At 53.0% G+C, this 23,016-nt stretch overlaps 1 protein-coding gene and 1 long non-coding RNA gene across 2 annotated transcripts in view; both read left to right on the top strand.

Annotated features, from left to right (window-relative positions):
- LOC139586906 (uncharacterized) overlaps positions 1–23,016 on the top strand; it is a gene marked incomplete at its 5' end in the record, with an annotated part of 42,825 nt that overhangs the window by 19,170 nt on the left and 639 nt on the right. Inside the window, 8 exon segments of the mRNA XM_071420587.1 lie at positions 1,141–1,355; positions 3,251–3,548; positions 5,658–5,820; positions 7,117–7,309; positions 9,116–9,286; positions 10,743–10,873; positions 13,990–14,107; positions 17,658–22,956. Of these exon segments, the coding sequence (XP_071276688.1) occupies positions 1,141–1,355; positions 3,251–3,548; positions 5,658–5,820; positions 7,117–7,309; positions 9,116–9,286; positions 10,743–10,873; positions 13,990–14,107; positions 17,658–22,956 (6,588 nt within the window).
- On the top strand, positions 11,638–13,272 carry LOC139586902 (uncharacterized). The gene is made up of 2 exons (XR_011678057.1): positions 11,638–11,747; positions 13,179–13,272. It is a non-coding gene; the product is annotated as an uncharacterized lncRNA (long non-coding RNA).

Genomic DNA, 23,016 nt, shown 5'->3' with positions numbered 1-23,016 from the left:
GGATTTTTTGGGGTTTTTTGGGGGGGGGATTTTTGGGGGGATTTTATGTGATTTTTTTGGGGATTTTTTTGGGATTTTTTTGAGGGATTTTGGGGGGGATTTTTTGGGGATTTTTTGGGGGGATTTTATAGGATTTTTTGGGGGATTTTTTTTTTATTTTTGGGGGATTTTCTGTAGATTTTTGGGGATTTTTCGCAATTTTTCTTGGATTTTTTGGGGTTTTTTTGGGGGGGATTTTTGAGGGGATTTTATGTGATTTTTTTGGGGATTTTTTTGGGATTTTTGGGGGGATTTTTGGGGGGGATTTTTTGGGGATTTTTTGGGGGGGATTTTATAGGATTTTTTGGGGGGATTTTTTTTTTATTTTTGAGGGATTTTTTTGTAGATTTTTTGGGATTTTTCGCAACTTTTTCTGGGATTTTTTGGGGATTTTTCGCAATTTTTTGGGGATTTTTTGAGGGATTTTTATGGGAATTCTTTGGGGAGATTTTTGGGGGATTTTTTAGGATTTTTTGGGGGATTTTTTTTTTATTATTTTTTGGGGATTTTGGGGGGGATTTTTTTTTTATTTTTTGGGGATATTTTGGGGATTTTTTTTATTTTGGGGGATTTTTTTGGAGGATTTTTTTGGGATTTTTTGGGGGGGATTTTATAGGATTTTTTGGGGGATTTTTTTTTTTTTATTTTTGAGGGATTTTTTTGTAGATTTTTTGGGATTTTTCGCAATTTTTCTGGGATTTTTTGGGGATTTTTTGGGGATTTTTCGCAATTTTTCTTGGATTTTTTGGGGGATTTTTTGGGGGTTTTTAGGGGATTTTGGGGGGGATTTTATGTGATTTTTTTGGGGATTTTTTTGGGATTTTTTAAGGGATTTTTTTGGGGATTTTTGGGGGGGATTTTTTTGGGATTTTTTGGGGGGATTTTATAGGATTTTTTGGGGGATTTTTTTTTTATTTTTGAGGGATTTTTTTGTAGATTTTTGGGGATTTTTCGCAATTTTTCTTGGATTTTTGGGGGATTTTTTGGGAATTTTTCGCAATTTTTCTTGGATTTTTTGGGGTTTTTTTGGGGGGGATTTTTGAGGGGATTTTATGTGATTTTTTGGGGATTTTTTGGGAATTTCTTCCTCACTCCCTGCAGGCGAGACGCGGCGCATCCTGAGCGTGCAGCCCAGCTACGACTGGACGTGTTTCAGCCACTCCCTGCTCAACGTGTCCCCCATGCCCGTGGAGTCGGCGCCGCCGCTGCCGTGCCCCAGCCCGTGCCACGCCCAGCGCTCGTGCCCCGCCTGCCTCAGCTCGCCCGGCGCTGACGGGGGGTGGCAGCACTGCCTGTGGAGCCTGGCCCTCGGCGAGGTCGGTACACGCGTTCTCTTTCCTTTCCCGCCTTTTTCCGGGTTGATTTCCAGTTTTTTTCTGGTTTTATTGCGATTTTTTTTCTTATTTTGTTTCGGGTTTTGTCGGGGTTTTTTTCCTGATTTTTTTCCGATTTTATTTCGATTTTTTTCTGATTTTTTTCGATTTTATTTCGATTTTTTCCTGATTTTTTTCGATTTTTTCTGATTTTTTCCAAATTTATTTCGATTTTTTTCTAATTTTTTTCTGATTTTTTCTGATTTTATTTTGATATTTTTTCGATTTTTTCCAACTTTTTTCCAATTTTATTTCGATTTTTTTCTGATTTTTTTCTGAGTTTTTTCTGATTTTATTTCGATTTTTCCGATTTTATTTCGATTTTTTTCCGATTTTATTTCGATTTTTTTCTGATTTTTTTCTGAGTTTTTTCTGATTTTATTTCGATTTTTCCGATTTTATTTCGATTTTTTTCCGATTTTATTTCGATGTTTTTTTCATTTTTTTCCAATTTTATTCGATTTATTTATTTATTTATTCGATTTATTTAGATTTTTTTCTGATTTTATTTCAATTTTTTTCCGATTTTTTTCGATCTTTTTCTGATTTTATTGCGATTTTTTCTGATTTTATTTCGATTTTTTCCAATTTTATTTTGATTTTTTTCCAATTTTTTCTCTTTTTTTGTGATTTTTTTTCTCTTTTTTCGATTTTTTTTTCCTGATTTTATTTCGATGTTTTCTCATTTTTTTCTGATTTTTTTTCCAATTTTTTCTGATTTTATTTCGATTTTTTCCGATTTTTTTCCAAATTTTTTTCGATTTTTTCCGATTTTATTTTGATTTTTTTTCTCTTTTTTTTGGATTTTTTTCGGATTTTTTCCTGATTTTTTCCGATTTTATTTTGATTTTTTTCCGATTTTATTCCGATTTTTTTTCTGATTTTATTTCGATTTTTTCCGATTTTATTTCGATTTTTTTTTCTTTTTTTTCCAATTTTATTTCGATTTATTTAGATTTTTTTCTGATTTTATTTCGATTTTTTTCTGATTTTATTTCGATTTTTCCATTATTTTATTTCGATGTTATTTCAATTTTTTTCTGATTTTTTCGCTTTTTTACTGATTTTATTTCGATTTTTCTTCGCTTTTTTCTGATTTTTTTTTCTGATTTCTTTCTGGGTTTTTTTCTCTTTTTTGATTTTTTTCTGATTTTATTTTGATTTTTCCTGATTTTTTGAGGATTATTTGAGGATTTTTTAGGGATTTTGGGGGAATTTTTAAGGAATCTTTTTGATGATTATTTGAGGGTTTTTTAGGCATTTTTTTGCAGATTATTTGAAGGTGTTTTAGGGATTTTTAGGGATTTTTTTGAGGATTATTTGAGGGGTTTTTTTAGGGATTTTTTGGGGAATTTTGGGGGGATTTTTAAGGGATTTTTAGGGATTTTTGGGGACGCTTCGCACAACTTTTGGGCATTTTTTTTTTAAGAATTCGTGGAGATTTTTGGGAGGGATTTTTTGGGGATTTTTTGAGGATTATTTGAGGGTTTTTTAGGGATTTTTTGAGGAATTATTTGAGGAATTTTTAGAGATTTTTTGAGGATTGTTTGAGGGTTTCTTAGGGATTTTTGGGGGATTTTTGGATGATTATTTGAGGATTTTTGAGGAGTATTTGAGGGTTTTTCGGGGATTTTTTGGGGAATTTTTGGAGGATTTTTGGATGATTATTTGAGGGTTTTTTAGGCATTTTTTGCAGATTATTTGAAGGTGTTTTAGGGATTTTTAGGGATTTTTTTGAAGATTATTTGAGGCTTTTTTTGGGGGGGATTTTTTGAGGACATTTTGGGTGAATTCCAGCCCATTCCTAACCCCCCCCGTTTTAACCCTTTCCTCCCCAGTGCCTCAGCCCCACCTTCGCCCCTTTGCGCTGCCTGGCCGGAAGTTGCGGCCGCCTCCTCCGGGGGGGTTCGGGAGCTTCTGGAACCTTCGGGGGGCTCCCCCCACCTTCCCTGAGTGGGGGAGGGGTCCCCCCCGGCGGTGGAGGAGGGGTCGCCGAGCGCTGCCCTCCCCCGGAATGCGCGGGAGCCTCGCAGTGCTCGGAGTGCCTGAGGCGGCCCCGCTGCGGATGGTGCGCCCGGGCGGGGCACAACGGAGGCGGCCGCTGCCTCGAGGGAGGGCTCAGCGGGCCCCGGCACGGTAAGGAGGGAAAATTGGGGATTTGAGGAATTTTTGGGAATTTTTTGGGAATTTTTAAGGTCGGTTTTGGGGGGCTTTTGGGGCGTTTAAAAGGGGTTTTAGGGGGAGTCAGGTGGGCCCGGCGGGGACAAAATGGCGGCCGCCGCTGCCTTGAGGCGGGGCTCAGCGGGCCCCAGGTGAGCTTGGTGGGGACAAAATGGCGGCCGCCGCTGCCTCGAGGAAGGGCTCAGCGGGCCCCGGCACGGTGAGAATTGGGAAAATTGGGGATTTGAGGAATTTCTGGGAATTTTTTGGGATTTTTGGGGGTCGGTTTTGAGGGGTTTTGGGGCATTTAAAAGGGATTTCAGGAGGGTTTGGGGCGTTTAAAAGAGTTTTTTGGGGGCCTCAGGTGGGCCCGGTGGGGACAAAATGGCGGCGGCCGCTGCCTCGAGGCGGGGCTCAGCGGGCCCCAGCACGGGGAGAATTGGGAAAATTGGGGATTTGAGGAATTTTTGGGAATTTTTTGAGCGGGATTTGGGACGATTAAAGGGAGTTTTGGGGGTTTTAAAAGGAATTTCGGGAGGGTTTTGGGGGGCCTCAGGTGGGCCTGGTGGGGACAAAATGGCGGCCGCCACTGCCTCGAGGCAGGAGCTCAGCGGGCCCCGGCAAATGAGAATTGGGAAAACTGGGGATTTGAGGAATTTTTGGGAATTTTTCGGGATTTTTTAGGGTCGGTTTTGGGAGGTTTGGGGCGTTTAAAAGAGTTTTTTGGGGGCCTCAGGTGGGCCCGGCGGGGACAAAATGGCGGCCGCCGCTCCCTCAAGGCGGGGCTCAGGGGGCCCCAGCACGGGGAGAATTGGGAAAATTGGGGATTTGAGGAATTTTTGGGAATTTTTTGAGCGGGATTTGGGACGATTGAAGGGAGTTTTGGGGGTTTTAAAAGGGATTTCGGGAGGGTTTTGGGGGGCCTCAGGTGGGCCCGGCGGGGACAAAATGGCGGCCGCCACTGCCTCGAGGCAGGAGCTCAGCGGGCCCCGGCAAATGAGAATTGGGAAAACTGGGGATTTGAGGAATTTTTGGGAATTTTTTTTTTTAGGGTCAGTTTTGGGGGGATTTGGGGCGATTGAAGGGAGTTTTTGGGGCGTTTAAAAGGGATTTTGGGGGGCCTCAGGTGGGCCCGGCGGGGACAAAATGGCGGCCGCCGCTGCCTCGAGGCGGGGCTGAGCGGGCCCCGGCACGGTGAGAATTGGGAAAATTGGGGATTTGAGGAATTTTTGGGAATTTTTTTTTTAGGGTCGGTTTTGGGGGAATTTGGGGCGATTGAAGGGAGTTTTGGGGGTTTTAAAAGGGATTTCGGGAGGGTTTTGGGGGGCCTCAGGTGGGCCCGGCAGGGACAAAATGGCGGCCGCCGCTGCCTCAAGGCGGGGCTCAGGGGGCCCCAGCACGGGGAGAATTGGGAAAACTGGGGATTTGAGGAATTTTTGGGAATTTTTTGAGCGGGATTTGGGACGATTAAAGGGAGTTTTGGGGGTTTTAAAAGGAATTTCGGGAGGGTTTTGGGGGGCCTCATGTGGGCCCGGCGGGGACAAAATGGCGGCCGCTGCCTCGAGGGGGGGCTCAGCGGGCCCCGGCAAATGAGAATTGGGGAAATTGGGGATTTGAGGAATTTTTGGGGATTTTTTGAGGTGGTTTTGGCGCGATTGAAGGGAGTTTTTGGGGGGTTTAAAAGGGATTTTGGGAGGGTTTTGGGGGGCCTCAGGTGGGCCCGGCAGGGACAAAATGGCGGCCACTGCTGCCTCGAGGCGGGAACTCAACACACCCCGGCACGGTGAGGATTGGGAAAATTGGGGATTTGAGGAATTTTTGGGAATTTTTGAGGGGGATTTGGGGCGATTGAAGGGAGTTTTGGGGGTTTTAAAAGGGATTTCGGGAGGGTTTTGGGGGGCCTCAGGTGGGCCCGGCAGGGACAAAATGGCGGCAGCCGCTGCCTCGAGGGGGGGTGAGAACTGGGAAAATTGGGGATTTGAGGAATTTTTGGGAATTTCTTGGGAATTTTTGAGGGGGGTTTTGGGGGTATTTTGGGAATTCTGGGATAATTCCGGGCTCACTTCCAGGTTTACCTGTCCCCAGGTGTGACCCAGGCGTGCGGGGCCGGCGGAATTTGGGCTTTCCTGAGCTGCCCCCCCGAGGACGAGTGCGAGAACGGGCACCACACCTGCGGCCCCAGCCAGGTGTGCCAGGACCTACCTGAGGGCTTCACCTGCACCTGCAGGGCCGGCTACACCCTGGACAGGTGAGGGACACACCTGGACAGGGCAGGGACACACCTGGATAAGGCTGGGACACACCTGGATAAGGCTGGGACACACCTGGATAGGGCAGGGACACACCTGGGTGGGACAGGGACACACCTGGGTAGGACAGGGACAGATCCCAGGTTTATCTCAGGTGTCTCCCAGGTGTGTCTCAGGTGTATCTCAGCTACCCCAGGTGTATCTTATCTACCCCCGGTGTATCCCAGGTGTGTCCCCCTAACGCAGGTGTCCCCCAGGTGTATCTCATCTATCCCAGGTATCTCAGGTGTGTCCCCCTAACCCAGGTGTAACCCAGGTGTCCCCAGGTGTATCTCAGCTATCCCAGGTGTAACCCAGGAGTATCTCAGCTACCCCAGGTGTGTCCCCCTGGTGTCCCCAGGTGTCCCCAGGTGTATCCCAGGTGTCCCCCCTGCCGCCCCGTGTGCCCCAGGTGTGTCCCCCTAACCCAGCTGTCCCCCAGGTGTATCCCAGGTGTTCCCCAGGTGTATCCCCTACCCCAGGTGTATCTCAGGTGTATCCCAGGTGTAACCCAGGTATCTCAGGTGTGCCCCTCTAACCCAGGTGTCCCCAGGTGTATCCCAGGTGTGTCTCTCCCAGCCGCACAGGTGAGTGCCGCCCCGTGTGCTCCAGGTGTATCCCAGGTGTCCCCAGGTGTATCCCCCTAACCCAGGTGTCCCCAGGTGTAACCCAGCTCTCCCCCAGGTGTATCTCACCTGTCCAGGTGTATCCCCCTAACCCAGCTGTCCCCCAGGTGTAACCCAGGTGTATCCCAGGTGTATCTCAGCTACCCCAATGCCAGGTGTAACCCAGGTGTCTCTCCCAGCCACACAGGTGAGTGCCGCCCCGTGTGCCCCAGGTGTATCCCAGGTGTATCCCAGGTGTATCCCAGCTGTCTCAGGTGTATACCCAGGTGTGTCCCCCTAACCCAGGTGTCCCCAGGTGTATCTCAGGTGTCCCCCAGGTGTATGTCAGCTACCCCAGGTGTATCCCAGGTGTAACCCAGGTGTCTCTTGCAGCCGCACAGGTGAGTGCCGCCCCGTGTCCCCCAGGTGTATCTCAGGTGTCCCCCAGGTGTATCTCAGCTGTCTCAGGTGTATCTCAGGTGTATCCCAGGTGTATCTCAGCTACCCCAGGTGTCCCCCAGGTGTAACCCAGGTGTCCCCCAGGTGTATCCCAGCTGTCTCAGGTGTATCCCAGGTGTATCTCAGGTGTATCTCAGGTGTATCCCAGGTGTATCCCCCCTACCCCAGGTGTAACCCAGGTGTGTTTTGCAGCCGCACAGGTGAGTGCCGCCCCGTGTGCCGCCAGGGCTGCGCCAATGGCACCTGCCTGGAGCCCGACAGGTGCCGCTGCCACTTCGGCTTCGTGGGCGGGGACTGCGCCACGCCCTGCGCCTGCAACGGCCACAGCGACTGCGCCGGCCCCGCCCACCGGGACACCTGCCTCAGGTGCATGAACAACACCCAGGTGAGCTGGGGGGGGGCTCAGGTGAGGTTACCTGGGCTCCATTTGGGGTTACCTGGGCACCTGTGGGGGTTACCTGGGCTCCAGGTGGGCTCAGGTGGGGTTCAGGTGAGGTTACCTGGGTTCCAGGTGAGTTCAGGTGTGCTCAGGTGGGGTTACCTGGGGGGGTTACCTGGGCTCAGGTGGGGTTACCTGGGCTCCAGGTGAGCTTGGGGGGGGCTCAGGTGCATGAACAACACCCAGGTGAGCTCGGGGGGGATTACCTGGGCTCCAGGTGAGGTTACCTGGGCTCAGGTGGGCTGCAGGTGGGGTTACCTGGGCTCTAATTGGGGTTACCTGGGCACCTGTGGGGGTTACTTGGGCTCCAGGTGAGCTCAGGGGCCTCAGGTGCATGAAGAACACCCAGGTGAGCTCAGGTGGGGTTACCTGGGCTCCTGCTGGGGTTCTTCCTCACCTGGAACACACCTGTGACACACCTGTAACACACCTGCCCCATGTGTTCTCACCTGTATCTCACCTGTCCCTCACCTGTCCCCACCTGCACAGGGCCCGCAGTGCGAGCGGTGCCGGCCGCTGTTCGTGGGCTCGGCGCTGGCCGGCGGCTCCTGCCTCCCCTGTAACACACCTGTAACACACACATGTGACACACCTGTTCTCACCTGTGTCTCACCTGCGCAGGGCCCGCAGTGCGAGCGGTGCCGGCCGCTGTTCGTGGGCTCGGCGCTGGGGGGCAGCTCCTGCCTCCCCTGTGACACACCTGTGACACACCTGTAACACACACATGTGACACACCTGTAACACACACCTGTAACTCACCTGTTCTCACCTGTGCTCACCTGTGCAGGGCCCGCAGTGCGAGCGGTGCCGGCCGCTGTTCGTGGGCTCGGCCCTGGGGGGGGTTCCTGCCTCCCCTGTAACACACCTGTGACACACCTGTGACACACACCTGTAACACACCTGTGCTCACCTGTTCTCACCTGTCCCCACCTGCACAGGGCCCGCAGTGCGAGCGGTGCCGGCCGCTGTTCGTGGGCTCGGCCCTCGGGGGCGGCTCCTGCCTCCCCTGTAACACACCTGTAACACACACATGTGACACACACATGTGACACACCTGTAACACACCTGTGTCTCACCTGCGCAGGGCCCGCAGTGCGAGCGGTGCCGGCCGCTGTTCGTGGGCTCGGCCCTGGGGGGGGGCTCCTGCCTCCCCTGTAACACACCTGGAACACACACATGTGACACACCTGTAACACACCTGTAATGTGTATGCTCACCTGTAACACACCTGTAACACACACCTGTGCTCACCTGGAACACACCTATGACACACCTGTAACACAGCTGTAACATACCTGAGCTCACCTATAACACACCTGTGACACACCTGTAACACACCTGAGGTCACCTGTGACACACCTGTAACACACCTGTGTCTCACCTGCGCAGGGCCCGCAGTGCGAGCGGTGCCGGCCGCTGTTCGTGGGCTCGGCCCTGGGGGGGGGTTCCTGCCTCCCCTGTAACACACATGTAACACACCTGTAACACACACCTGTAACACACACATGTAACACACACCTGTAACACACCTGTATCACACACCTGTGTCTCACCTGCGCAGGGCCCGCAGTGCGAGCGGTGCCGGCCGCTGTTCGTGGGCTCGGCCCTCGGGGGCGGTTCCTGCCTCCCCTGTAACACACCTGTGACACACCTGTAACACACACATGTGACACACCTGTAACACACCTGTGACACACCTGTATCACACACCTGTAACACACCTGTATCACACACCTGTGCTCACCTGTGCAGGGCCCGCAGTGCGAGCGGTGCCGGCCGCTGTTCGTGGGCTCGGCCCTCGGGGGCGGCTCCTGCCTCCCCTGCCGCTCCTTCTGCCGGCACCGCGCCGACGTCTGCGTCAGCCGCGCCCAACTGGAGCAGCACCGCCGGGACCCGGACAGGTACCCCCTGGAGCCACACCTGGTGAGAGCCCGGACACACCTGGGGGGGCAGCTGGGGACAGATGGGAACACACCTGGGCATGGCTGGGACACACCTGGGCATGGCTGGGACACACCTGGGCATGGCTGGGGGCAGCTGGGAACACACCTGGGGACACCTGGGCAGGCACCTGGGCACACACCTGGGAATACTTGGGGGGACCTGGGGGCAACTGGGAACACCTGGGGGCAGCTGGGGACACACCTGGGGACGCCTGGGTACAGCTGGGGGCACATGGGAACACAGCTGGGAACACACCTGGGGACAGCTGGGAACACACCTGGGGACAGCTGGGGGCACCTGAAGAGGGACAGACACACTTGGGCATGGCTGGGGACAGCTGGGGGCACACCTGGGACAGACACACCTGGGTACAGCTGGGGCACACCTGGGGGGACCTGGGGACACACCTGGGGACAGCTGGGAACACACCTGGGGACAACTGGGAAACACCTGGGGGCAGCTGGGTAATACCTGGGGGGAACTGAGGGTACCTGGGCATGGCTGGGGGCATCCGGGGACACCTGGGGGCAACTGGGGACACACCTGGGGGCACCTTTGGAGCAGCTGGGACACACCTGGGCACAACTGGGGGGACCTGGGACACACCTGGGGGCACCTTTGGAGCAGCTGGGACACACCTGGGGGGACCTGGGCATGGCTGGGGGCAGCTGGGAGCACCTCAGGGCACCTGGGGATACCTGGACACACCTGGGGGCACAACTGGGGGGACCTGGGGTCACAAGTGGGGGCAGCTGGGGACACACCTGGGGGCACCTGGGGGCATGGCTGGTACATACCTGGGGGGACCTGAAAACACAGCTGGGCATGGCTGGGGGCAGCTGGGACACACCTGGGGGGACCTGAGGGCACCTGGGCACACAACTGGGGACACCTGGGGACACACCTGGGCACACTTGGGAGGGAGAAAATGGGGTGAAAATCGATGGAAATTTGGGGTTTTGGAGGGGAATTGGGAATCTGGGCACACCTGGGATACACCGGGGGGGACCTGGGCACACCTGAGGGCACCTGGGGGGACCTGAGGGCACCTGGGCTCACCTGGGGGCACACCTGGGGATACCTGGGGGGACTTGGGAGCACCTGGGACACACCTGGGGACACCTGGACACACCTGGGAGGGAGAAAATGGGGGGAAATTTGGTCAAAATTGGGTGAAAATCGATGGAAATTTGGGGTTTTGGAGGGGAAATTGGGAATTTGGGCACAGCTGGGACACACCTGGGCACACCTGAGGGCACCTGGGACACACCTGGGGGGACCTGGGCACTAACTTGGGACACACATGAGCACATGTGGGGACACCTGGGGAGACCTGGGCACACCTGGGTGCACCTGGGACACATCTGGGGATACCTGGGACACACCTGGGCCACACCTGGACACACCTGGACACACGTGTGCCCTCACCTGGCAGATCCACACGTGGGTGTCCGAGGGCCCCAGCGAGGCGCAGGCCGTGTGCGTGAACTGCCAGAACAACAGCGTGGGGGACAGGTGTGACACCTGCAGGACAGGGTACTTCATGCTGGATGGCACCTGCACCAGGTGAGACACACACCTGGGGGGGAAATTGGGGAAAATCAGAGAAAATTTGGGAAAAATCGGTGAAAATTTGGGAAAAATCGGTGGAAATTTGAGGAAAATTGGTGAAAATTTGAGGAAAATCGGTGGAAAATTGAGAATTTGGGGACACCTGGGGAGGGGACAGGTGTGACACCTGCAGGACAGGGTACTTCATGCTGGATGGCACCTGCACCAGGTGAGACACACACCTGGGGGGGAAATTGGGGAAAATTTGGGGAAAATTTGGGAAAAATCGGTGAGAATTTGGGAAAAATCAGTGGAAATTGGGGGAAAATCGGTGAAAAATTGAGAATTTGGGGACAGGTGTGACACCTGCAGGACAGGGTACTTCATGCTGGATGGCACCTGCACCAGGTGAGGGACACACCTGGGACACACCTGGGAGGGAAATTGGGGAAAATTTGGGAAAAATCGGTGAAAATTTGAGGAAAATCGGTGGAAATTTGAGGAAAATCGGTGAAAAATTGAGAATTTGGGGACACCTGGGGAGACCTGGGAAGGGGACAGGTGTGGGGACACCTGGGACACACCTGGGAGGGAAATTGAGGAAAATTTGGGAAAAATTTGGGAAAAATTGGGGAAAATTTGAGGAAAATCGGTGGAAATTTGAGGAAAATCGGTGAAAATTGGGGAGAAATGGGTGAAAAATTGAGGATTTGGGGACACCTTGGGACACCTGGAGAGGGGGACAGGTGTGGGGACACCTGGGATACTTGGGAGGGAAAAATTGGGGAAAATTTGAGGAAAATTGGTGAAAATTTGGGGAAAATCGGTGAAAATTTGAGGAAAATCAGTGGAAATTTGAGGAAAATCGGTGAAAATTTGAGGAAAATTGGTGGAAATTGAGAATTTGGGGACAGGTGTGACACCTGGGAAGGGGACAGGTATGGGGACACCTGGGACAGGTATGGGGACACCTGGGACACACCTGGGAGGGAAATTGAGGAAAATTTGGGAAAATTTGAGGAAAATCGGTGGAAATTTGAGGAAAATGGGTGAAAATTTGGGGAAAATGGGTGAAAATTTGGGGAAAATGGGTGAAAATTTGGGAATTTGGGGACACCTGGGGCGGGTACAGATATGGGGACACCTGGGACCCACCTGGGACAGGTGTGGGGACACCTGGGAGGGGAAAATTGGGGAAAATTTGAGGAAAATCGGTGAAAATTGGGGGGAAATTGGTGAAAAATTGAGAATTTGGGGACACCTGGGGAGGAGAAAATTGGTGAAAATTTGAGAATTTGGGGATACCTGGGAAAAAATGGGGAAAACTTTAGGTAAGGAAAAATTTGGGAAAAAAATGGATAAAATTTGGAAAAAGTTGGGGAAAATTTGGGAAAAAATGGGGAAAAATTGGGGAAAATTTGGGGAAGAATTACAAAAATGGGGGGAAAATTGGGGGGGGAATTGAGAAAAATTTTGGGAAAAATTGAGAAAAAATTGGGAAAAATTTCAAAAATTGGGAAAATTTGGGAAAATTTTGGGAAAATTAGGGGGGAAATGGGAGAGAAATTGGGAAAAAAAAGGGAAAAATTTGGGGGGAAAATCTGAGAAAAAATTGGAAAAAATTTGCGAAAATTGGGAGAAAATTGAGAAAAAAATGGGGAAAAAAGGAAAAATTGGGAAAAAATTTAAAAAGGAAAAATTTCGGAAAAAATTGCAAAAATTGGGGAAAAAATTGAGGGAAAATTTGGGGGAAAATGGGAAAAAATCAAGAAAAAAATCGGGAAAAAATGGGAAACATTGGGAAAAATTTTAGAAAAATTTAGGGAAAATGGGGAAAATTTTGGGGAAAATTGGGGAAATTTTGGGCAAAGTTTTTGAGGGGGTTTTGAGGTGTTTGAGGTGTGGGCAGGTGCCAGTGCAACGGCCACGCCGACACCTGCAATGAACTGGACAGGTCTGGAAAAATTGGGGGAAATTGGAAAAATTGGGGAAAATAATGGGGAAATGGGGGAAAAATGGGAAAAAAAAGTGAAAAAATTGGGAAAAAATAGGAAAATTTGAGCGAAAACTGGGGAAAAAATAGGAAAAAAATGGGGAAAAATTGGGATAAAAATTGAGAAGAATCTGCGAAAATTGAGGGGAAAATGCAAGAAAAATTGGGAGAAATGGGAAAAAATTGGGAAAATTTGAGGAAAAAATTCGGAAAAATTTTGCAAAAATTGGGGAAAATTTGGGAAAATATTGAGGAAAAAATGGGAAAAAATATGGGAAAATTTGAGAAAAAATTGGGAAAAATGGTAGAAAAATTGGGAAAAAATAGGGGAAAATTTGAGGAAAAAAAGGAAAAAATTGGGGAAAATTTTGCAAAAATTAGGGAAAAAATGGGGAAAAAAATGGCGAAAAAATAGCGAAAATGGTAGAAAAATGGGGAAAATTTTGGGGAAAATTGTGAGAATTTTAGGCAAAGTTGTTGAGGTGTTTGAGGTGTGGGCAGGTGCCAGTGCAACGGCCACGCCGACACCTGCAATGAACTGGAGGGGTCTGCCAACATTGGGGAAAAAGTTGAGAAAAATTTGGAAAAAATGGTAGAAAAATTTTGGGGAAATTTTGAAAAAAATAGGAGAAAAATTGGGGAAAATTGGGGGGAAATGGGGAGAAAAATTGGGAGAAAAATTGGGAAAATGGGGTGGGGAATTGGGAAAAACAAGTGAAAAAATTGGGGAAAACCAGGAAAATTGGAGAGAAAATTGGGGGGAAAAAAGGGGAAAATTGGGAAAAATTTGGGAAAAAATTGGAGAAATTTTGGGAAATTAGGGGGAAAATGGGAGAAAATTGGGGGGAAATTTGAGAAAAAATTGGAAAAAATTTGCAAAAATTGGGGAAAATGTGGGAAAAAAAAAAGGAAAAAATTGGGAAAATTTTGGGGAAAATTTTGCAAAAATTGGGGAAAATTTTGGAAAAAACTGGGGGGAAAATTCCGGGAAAATTCGGGGAAAAATGGGAAAAAATTGAGAAAAAATTCGGGAAAAAATGGGAAAAATTGGGAAAAATGGTAGAAAAATTGGGGGAAATTTTGGGGAAAATTATGAGAATTTTAGGCAAAGTTGTTGAGGTGTTTGAGGTGTGGGCAGGTGCCAGTGCAACGGCCACGCCGACACCTGCAATGAGCTGGACGGCACCGGGTGCCCCTGCCAGAACAACACCGAGAGCGGAGCCTGCCCCGAGCGCAGGGAGTGCTACAGACACCAGGTAACACAGCTGGGCACACCTGGGCACACCTGGGGCACAGCTGGGCACACCTGGGCACACCTGGGAGGGGGAAAATGGGGGGGAATTGGGGAAAATTTGGTGAAAATTGGGTGAAAATCGATGGAAATTTGGGGTTTTGGAGGGGAAGTTGGGCACAGGTTGGGGCACCTGGGGGCACCCAGGGAGATCCTGGGGGCACCTGGGGATACCTGGGACGCACCTGGGCACACCTTGGGGCACCTGAGCACTCACCTGGGCACAGCTGGGAGGGAGAAAATTGGGGGGAAATGGGGGAAAATTTGGTGAAAATTGGGTGAAAACCAATGGAAATTTGGGGTTTTGGAGGGGAAATTGGGCACCCCTGGGCACGGCTGGGGGCACCTGGGACACACCTGGGCACAGCTGGGGGCACCTGGGCACAGCTGGGAGGGAGAAAATGGGGGAAAGTTTGGTGAAAATTGGGTGAAAATCAATGGAAATTTGGGGTTTTGGAGGGGAAATTGGGCACAGCTTGGGGCACCTGGGGGGACCTGGGCACACCTGGGGGTACCCAGGGAGATCCTGAGGACACCTGGGCACAGCTGGGAGGGAGAAAATGGGGGGGAAATTGGTGAAAATTGGGTGAAAATTGGGTGAAAATCGATGGAAATTTGGGGTTTTGGAGGGGAAGTTGGGCACCCCTGGGCACACCTGGGGGCACCTGGGGGGACCTGGGCACACCTGGGGGCACCTGGGACACACCTGGGGGCACCTGGGCACAGCTGGGAGGCAGAAAATTGGGGGAAATTCAGTGAAAATTGGGTGAAAATCGATGGAAATTTGGGGTTTTGGAGGGGAAGTTGGGCACCCCTGGGCACGGCTGGGAGCACCTGGGAATACCTGGGCACACCTGGGGGTACCCAGGGAGATCCTGGGGGCACCTGGGCACAGCTGGGAGGGGGGAAATGGGGGAAAATTTGGTGAAAATTGGGTGAAAATCGATGGAAATTTGGGGTTTTGGAGGGGAAATTGGGCACACCTGGGCACGGCTGGGGGCACTTGGGCACACCTGGAGGCACCTGGGCACACCTGGGGGTACCCAGGGAGATCCTGAGGACACCTGGGGATACCTGGGGGCACCTGGGCACAGCTGGGAGGGAGAAAATGGGGGGGAAATTGGTGAAAATTGGGTGAAAATCGATGGAAATTTGGGGCTTTGGAGGGGAAGTTGGGCACCCCTGGGCACAGCTGGGAGCACCTGGGGACAGCCAAAATAGACCTGGGCACACCTGGGGGTACCCAGGGAGATCCTGGGGGCACCTGGGCACAGCTGGGAGGGAGAAAATGGGGGGGAAATTGGGGAAAATTTGGTGAAAATCGATGGAAACTTGGGGGTTTTGGAGAGGAAGTTGGGCACCCCTGGGGCACCTGGGGGCACCCAGGGAGATCCTGAGGACACCTGGGCACAGCTGGGGGCACCTTGGGGCACCTGAGCACTCACCTGGGCACAGCTGGGAGGGAGAAAATTGGGGGGAAATGGGGGAAAATTTGGTGAAAATTGGGTGAAAATCGATGGAAATTTGGGGTTTTGGAGGGGAAATTGGGCACCCCTGGGCACGGCTGGGGGCACCTGGGGGCACCTGGGACACACCTGGGCACAGCTGGGGGCACCTGGGCACAGCTGGGAGGGAGAAAATGGGGGAAAGTTTGGTGAAAATTGGGTGAAAATCAATGGAAATTTGGGGTTTTGGAGGGGAAGTTGGGCACCCCTGGGCACGGCTGGGGGCACCTGGGGGCACCTGGGCACAGCTGGGCACAGCTGGGAGGGAGAAAATGGGGGAAAGTTTGGTGAAAATTGGGTGAAAATCAATGGAAATTTGGGGTTTTGGAGGGGAATTTGGGCACACCTGGGGATACCAGGGACGTACCTGGGCACACCTGGGGGTACCTGGGCACACCTGGGAGGGAGAAAATTGGGTGAAAATCGATGGAAATTTGGGGGTTTTGGAGGGGAAATCGGGAATCTGGGCACACCTGGGGACACCTGAGCTCAACCATGGCACCATCGCTGTCCCCACGGTGCTCCAAGGGCCAGAACCTTCTCCAGGGTTTTGTGGTGGGGACGTAGGGATGGAACCCACCAGGTTCCTCAAGGTTCTGCTGCCACCAGGGTTCTCTGATCTCAACCCCAATGACCTCAGTGACCTCCATGACCTCAACAATGACACTTTGACATCTCCTGGGTGTCCTCAAGTGCCAGAAGCTTCTCCAGGGTGTTTTGGTGGGGACGTAGGGATGGAACCCACCATGGTTCCTCGAGGTTCTGCTGCCACCAGGGTGCTCTGATCTCAACCCCAATGACCTCAGTGACCTCCACGACCCTGACCATGACATTTTCCATGTCCCCACAGTGCTCCCAATGCCAGAACCTTCTCCAGGGGGTTCTGGTGGGGACGTAGGGATGGAACCCACCAGGTTCCTCGAGGTTCTGCTGCCCCCAGGGTGCTTTAAACTCAATTTTGATGACCTCCATGATCTCCACAACCTCAACCACGACACTTTTGATGTCCCCACAGTGCTCCAAGTGCCGCAACTCCTTCCAGGGCCACCCTGGTGGGGACGTAGGGATGGAACCCACCAGGTTCCTCAGCGTTCTGCTGCCCCCAGGGTGCTCTGATCTCAACCCCAATGACCTCCATGACCTCCACGACCCTGACCATGACATTTTCCATGTCCCCACAGTGCTCCAAGGGCCAAAATCTTCTCCATGGTTTTGTGGTGGGGACGTAGGGATGGAACCCACCATGGTTCCTCAGCGTTCTTCTGCCCCCAGGGTGCTTTAAACTCAATTTTGATGACCTCCATGATCTCCACAACCTCAACCACGACATTTTTGATGTCCCCATGGTGCTCCAAGGGCCAGAACCTTCTCCAGGGTTTTATGGTGGGGACGTAGGGATGGAACCCACCAGGTTCCTCAAGGTTCTTCTGCCACCAGCATGGCCTGAGCTCCATCTCAGTGATCTTAATGACCCCCATGACCTCAACCACGACATTTTCCATGTCCCCACAGTGCTCCAAGGGCCAGAAGCTTCTCCAGGGGGTTTTGGTGGGGACATAGGGATGGAACCCACCATGGGTCCTCGAGGTTCTTCTGCCCCCAGCGTCCTCTAAACTCAATCTTGATGACCTCAGTGACCTCCACGACCCTGACCACGACACTTTCCATGTCCCCACAGTGCTCCAAGTGCCGCGACTCCTTCCAGGGCCACCCTGGTGGGGACGTAGGGATGGAACCCACCATGGTTCCTCAAGGTTCTTCTGCCCCCAGGGTGCTTTAAAGTGAACTTCAATCATCCCCATGACCTCCATGACCCTGACCATGACACTTTGACATCTCCTGGGTGTCCTCAAATGCCAGACGCTTCTCCAGGGTGTTTTGGTGGGGACATAGGGATGGAACCCACCAGGTTCCTCGAGGTTCTTCTGCCACCAGCATGGCCTGAGCTCCATCTCAGTGATTTCCATGACCTCCACGACCTCAACCACGACACTTTTGATGTCCCCACAGTGCTCCAAGTGCCGCGACTCCTTCCAGGGCCACCCGGTGGGTGGCCAGCAGTGCTACCGCCTGCTGTCGGTGGAGCAGGAGTACTGCCTGGACCCCGTGTCCCAGAGCCACTGCTTCCCGCCGCCCCAGCGCCGCCCGCTGCCCCCCGGCCGCTCGGTGCCCTTCGCCGTCCAGCCCAAGTTCACCAACGTGGACATCCGCGTCACCCTGGACGTCACCTTCGGCGCCGTCGACCTCTACGTGGCCACCGCCTACGACACCTTCGCCGTGGACGTGGAGCCGGGCACGGGGCGCCACCGCGTGCGGGTGCAGGCGCCCGGGGGCGCCTCGGGGACCTTCGGGACCGGCGGTGGTGGTGGTGGCACCTTGAGGTCCTCAGGAGGTGGTGGTGACACCTTTGGGACCAGTGGTGGCACCTTTGGGACCTTCAGTGGTGGTGGTGGTGGCACCTTGAGGTCTTCGGGAGGTGGTGGTGACACTTTTGGGACCTTTGGTGATGGTGGTGGCACCTTGAGGTCTTCAGGAGGTGGCAGTGACGCCTTTGGGACCAGTGGTGGCACCTTTGGGACCTTCAGTGGTGGTGGTGGTGGTGGTGGTGGCACTTTCAGGTCCTCAGGAACTGGTGGTGACACCTTTGGGACCTTCGGTGGTGATCATCAAGGTGGTGGTGGTGGTGGCACCTTGAGGTCTTTGGGAGGTGGTGGTGACACCTTTGGGACCTTCAGTGGTGGCACCTTGAGGTCCTCAGGAACTGGTGGTGACACCTTGAGGTCTTCAGGAGGTGATGGTGACACCTTTGGGACCTTTGGTGGTGGTGGCACCTCTGGGACCTCAGGAATTGGTGGTGACACCTTTGGGACCTTTGGTGGTGGTGGTGGCACCTTGAGGTCTTCTGGAGGTGGTGGTGGCACCTTTGGGACCAGTGGTGGCACCTTTGGGACCTTTGGTGGTCAAGGAGGGGGTGGTGGTGGCATTTTTGGAGGTGTTGGGGGCACCTCGAGGTCTTCAGGAACCGCCGGCGACACCTTTGGGACCGGTGGTGGCACCTTTGGGACCTTTGGTGGCACTGGAACCAATGATGGTGACACCTTTGGGACCAGTGGTGGCCCCTTTGGTGGCCCTGGTGATGGTGGGGCTGCTCCCACCAGTGACCCTGGAGGTCCTGGAGCTGCTCCCGGTGGCCAAACTGGGCAAACTGGAGGTCCCAGAGGTGACTTTGGTGGCCAAACTGGGCACACTGGTCATGATGGTCATCATGGTCAAGGTGATGACCCCAGAGCTTTTGGTGGTCCAGGAGCCAATCCCAGTGGTCATGGTGGTCATGGTGGTCATGATGGTCAAGGTGATGACCCCAGAGCTTTTGGTGGCCCTCAAAGCCAACTTGGTGGCCAAACTGGTCACACTGGTCATGATGGTCAAGGTGATGACCCCAGAGCCTTTGGTGGCCCCAGAGGTGACTTCGCTGGTCACACTGGTCATGGTGGTCACTCCGATGACCCCAGAACCTTTGGTGGCCCTCAAAGCCACTTGGGTGGCCAAACTGGTCACACTGGTCACACTGGTCAAGGTGATGACCCCAGAACCTTTGGTGGCCAAACTGGTCATACTGGTTTTACTGGTCAAGGTGATGACCCCAGAACCTTTGGTAGCCCCCAAACCCACTTGGGTGGCCAAACTGGTCCCTCCGGTCACTCGGATGACCCCAGAACCTTTGGTGGCCCCCAAAGCCACCTGGGTGGCCAAACTGGTCATAGTGGTTTTACTGGTCACGATGGTCAAGCTGATGACCCCAGAGCATTTGGTAGCCCCCAGACCCACCTGAGTGGCCAAACTGGTCATACTGGTCACGATGGTCAAGGTGATGACCCCAGAACCTTTGGTGGCCAAACTGGTCATACTGGTTTTACTGGTCAAGGTGATGACCCCAGAACCTTTGGTGGCCCCAGAGGTGATTTCAGTGGCCAAACTGGTCATGGTGGTCATGATGGTCAAGGTGATGACCCCAGAACCTTTGGTGGCCCCCAAACCCACTTGGGTGGCCAAACTGGTCCCTCCGGTCACTCCGGTCACTCGGATGACCCCAGAAGTTTTGGTGGCCCCCAAAGCCACCTGAGTGGCCAAACTGGTCATACTGGTTTTACTGGTCATGATGGTCAAGGTGATGACCCCAGAACCTTTGGTGGCCCCCAGACCCACCTGGGTGGCCAAACTGGTCACACTGGTCACTCCGGTCACTCGGATGACCCCAGAGCCTTTCGTGGCCCCCAAAGCCACCTGGGTGGCCAAACTGGTCATGGTGGTCATGATGGTCAAGGTGATGACCCCAGAACCTTTGGTGGTCAAACTGGTCACTCCGGTCACTCGGATGACCCCAGAGCCCTTGGTAGCCCCCAAAGCCACCTTGGTGGTCACACTGGTCATGATGGTCAAGGTGATGACCCCAGAACCTTTGGTGGCCCCCAGACCCACCTGGGTGGCCAAACTGGTCACACTGGTCATGGTGGTCCTGATGGTCAAGGTGATGACCCCAGACCCTTTGGTGGCCCCAGAGGTGATTTCAGTGGTCACTCCGGTCACTCGGATGACCCCAGAACTTTTGGTGGCCCCCAAACCCACCTTGGTGGTCACACTGGTCATACTGGTTTTACTGGTCAAGGTGATGACCCCAGAACCTTTGGTGGCCCCAGAGGTGATTTTGGTGGCCAAACTGGTCACTCCGGCCAATCGGATGACCCCAGAGCCCTTGGTAGCCCCAGAGGTGATTTTGGTGGCCAAACTGGTCATGGTGGTCACTCGGATGACCCCAGAGCCCTCGGTAGCCCCAGAGGTGATTTTGGTGGCCAAACTGGTCATGATGGTCACTCGGATGACCCCAGAGCCCTCGGTAGCCCCCAGCCCGCCCTGGTTGTCCCCACGCCCCACCCCAGAGCCCCGGAGGGACCCTCCCCGAGCCCCGGCGCCCCCGCTCTCCTGGAGGAACGCGCCCAGGGCCTGGTGACCTACCTGACCATCGCCCAGCCCGTGCCCGCCCTGGTGGTGCGCGGCGTCCGCGACCGCCTGGTCCTCACCTACCCCCACCAGGGCCACCCCCTCAAGTCCACCAGGTTCTACCTGCTGGTGCTGGGCGGCCCGGAACCTTCTCAGGGCCTCCTCTTCTTCCGCCAGGACCAGGCGCACATCGACCTCTTTGTCTTCTTCTCGGTCTTCTTCTCGTGCTTCTTCCTCTTCCTGGCCGTCTGCGTGCTGCTCTGGAAGGCCAAGCAGGGCCTGGACGCGCGGCACGAGCGGCGCCGCCACCGGCAGGAGATGTCCAAGATGGCGGCCAGGCCCTTCGCCAGGGTCACCGTGTGCTTCCAGCCCTGCTGGGGCCACCACCAGAACCGCCCGGAGGAGGTGGGAGCCAGGAGCGCCGGGAACCAGGGCCAGGGAGGTGGACACCAGAGTTATGGAGGTGGACACCAGAGTTCTGGAGGTGGACACCAGAGTTATGGAGGTGGACACCAGAGTTATGGAGGACATCAAAGTTCTGGAGGTGGACATCAAAGTTATGGAGGACATCAGAGTTATGGGGGTGCACATCAAAATTATGGAGGTTATCAAGGTTCTGGAGGTGGAGATCAAAGTTATGGAGGACATCAAAGTTATGGAGGTGGACATCAGAGCTATGGAGGTGGACTTCAAAGTTCTGGAGGTGGACATCAAAATTTGGGTGCTTATCAAGGTTTTGGGGGTTACCAAGGTTCTGGAGGTGGACATCAAAGTTCTGGAGGTGGACATCAAAATTATGGAGGTGGAGATCAAAGTTATGGAGGTCATCAAAATTTTGGAGCTGGACATCAAAGTTTTGAGGGTTATCAAAATTTGGGTGGTGGAAATCAAAATTCTGGAGGTGGACATCAAAATTTGGGTGGTCATCAAGGTTCTCGAGGTGGACATCAAAGTTCTGGAGGTGGAGATCAAAGTTATGGAGGTCATCAGAATTTTGGGGGTTACCAAGGTTCTGGAGGTGGAAATCAAAGTTCTGGAGGTGGACATCAAAGTTATGGAAGTGGAGATCAAAATTTTGCGGGTTATCAAAATTTGGGTGGTGGAAATCAAAGTTATGGAGGTGGAGATCCAAATTTTGGGGGTCATCAAAATTTTGGGGGTTACCAAGGTTCTGGAGGTGGAAATCAAAATTCTGGGGCTGGAAATCCAAATTTTGGGGCTTATCAAAGTTTGGGAGGTGGACATCAAAATTTGGGGGGCGGAAATCAAAATTTGGGGGGCGGAAATCAAAATTTGGGGGGCGGAAATCAGAATTTTGGGGGTTGCCAAGGTTCTGGAGGTGGACATCAAAGTTCTGGGGTCGGGGAGAGGAATTTGGGGTCGGGCACCCAAAATTTGAGGTTTGGCCGCCAAGATTTGGAGCTGGGCGCCCAAAATTCGCCCGTGGAGTCCCAAAATTGCCAAAATCTTCCCCGAAATTGTCAACCCCAACCTCGGAACCCCCAAAATCCTCTCCGGGAGCCCCAAAATTCCGATTTGGAGCCCCAAAATCTTCATTTCTGCCAAACTTCACCTCTGGATCCCAAAATTTCACCTTTGGATCCCCAAAATCCTCTCTGGGACCCCAAAATTTCACCTCTGGACCCCCAAAATTCTCGTTTTGGCCACCAAGCGTCACCTCTGGACCCCAAAACTTCCCCTTTGGATCCCCAAAATCCTGTCCGGGACCCCAAAATTTCCTGTTTGGACCCCAAAATTTCCACTTTGGACCCCAAAACTTCCCCTTCCGACCCCCAAAATCCCCTCGGGGCCCCCAAAATCCCCACTTTAACCCCCAAACCTCCCCTTCGGACCCCCAAAATCCCCGCCCCGCCCACCAGAACCCCCCGAAAACTCTGCCGGGACCCCTCAAATCCGGGGCGGGGTTACCCAGGAGGGGGGCGGGGTTACCCAGGTGGGGGGGCGGGGCCAGGCAGGGCGTGGCCGGGGGCGGGGCCGGTGACGTTGGAGCCGACCGAGGACGGCGTGGCCGCGGTGGCGACGCTGCTGCTGCAGCTGCCGGGGGGGCCCGGGGGTCCCCCCAGGGCCGCGCTGGGCTCGGCGCTCGTCACCCTCAGGATGGGCGAGGGTGGGGGGCGGGGGGCGCCGAGCTGGGGGGCAGGGGGGGCGCGGGGGGAGGGGCGGCGGCCAGGAAAGGGGGGGGAGGGGCGGCCATGGAGCTCACCTCCATGGGAATCTGAAATTGGGGAAAAAATTTTATTTTTTCTGTATTTTTTTGCGATTTTTCTTGATTTTATTTTGATTTTTTTGTGTATTTTTTAGTGATTTTTTGGGATTTTTTTGGGGTTTTTTTTTTTAGTTTTTGGGGATT

Source organism: Agelaius tricolor, unplaced genomic scaffold (assembly GCF_023055355.1).
Source record: "Agelaius tricolor isolate 1412-34295 unplaced genomic scaffold, bAgeTri1.0.p SCAF_151, whole genome shotgun sequence".
In the NCBI taxonomy this organism is placed as follows: domain Eukaryota; kingdom Metazoa; phylum Chordata; class Aves; order Passeriformes; family Icteridae; genus Agelaius; species Agelaius tricolor.
This window is presented reverse-complemented; position numbering and strand designations above follow the sequence as displayed.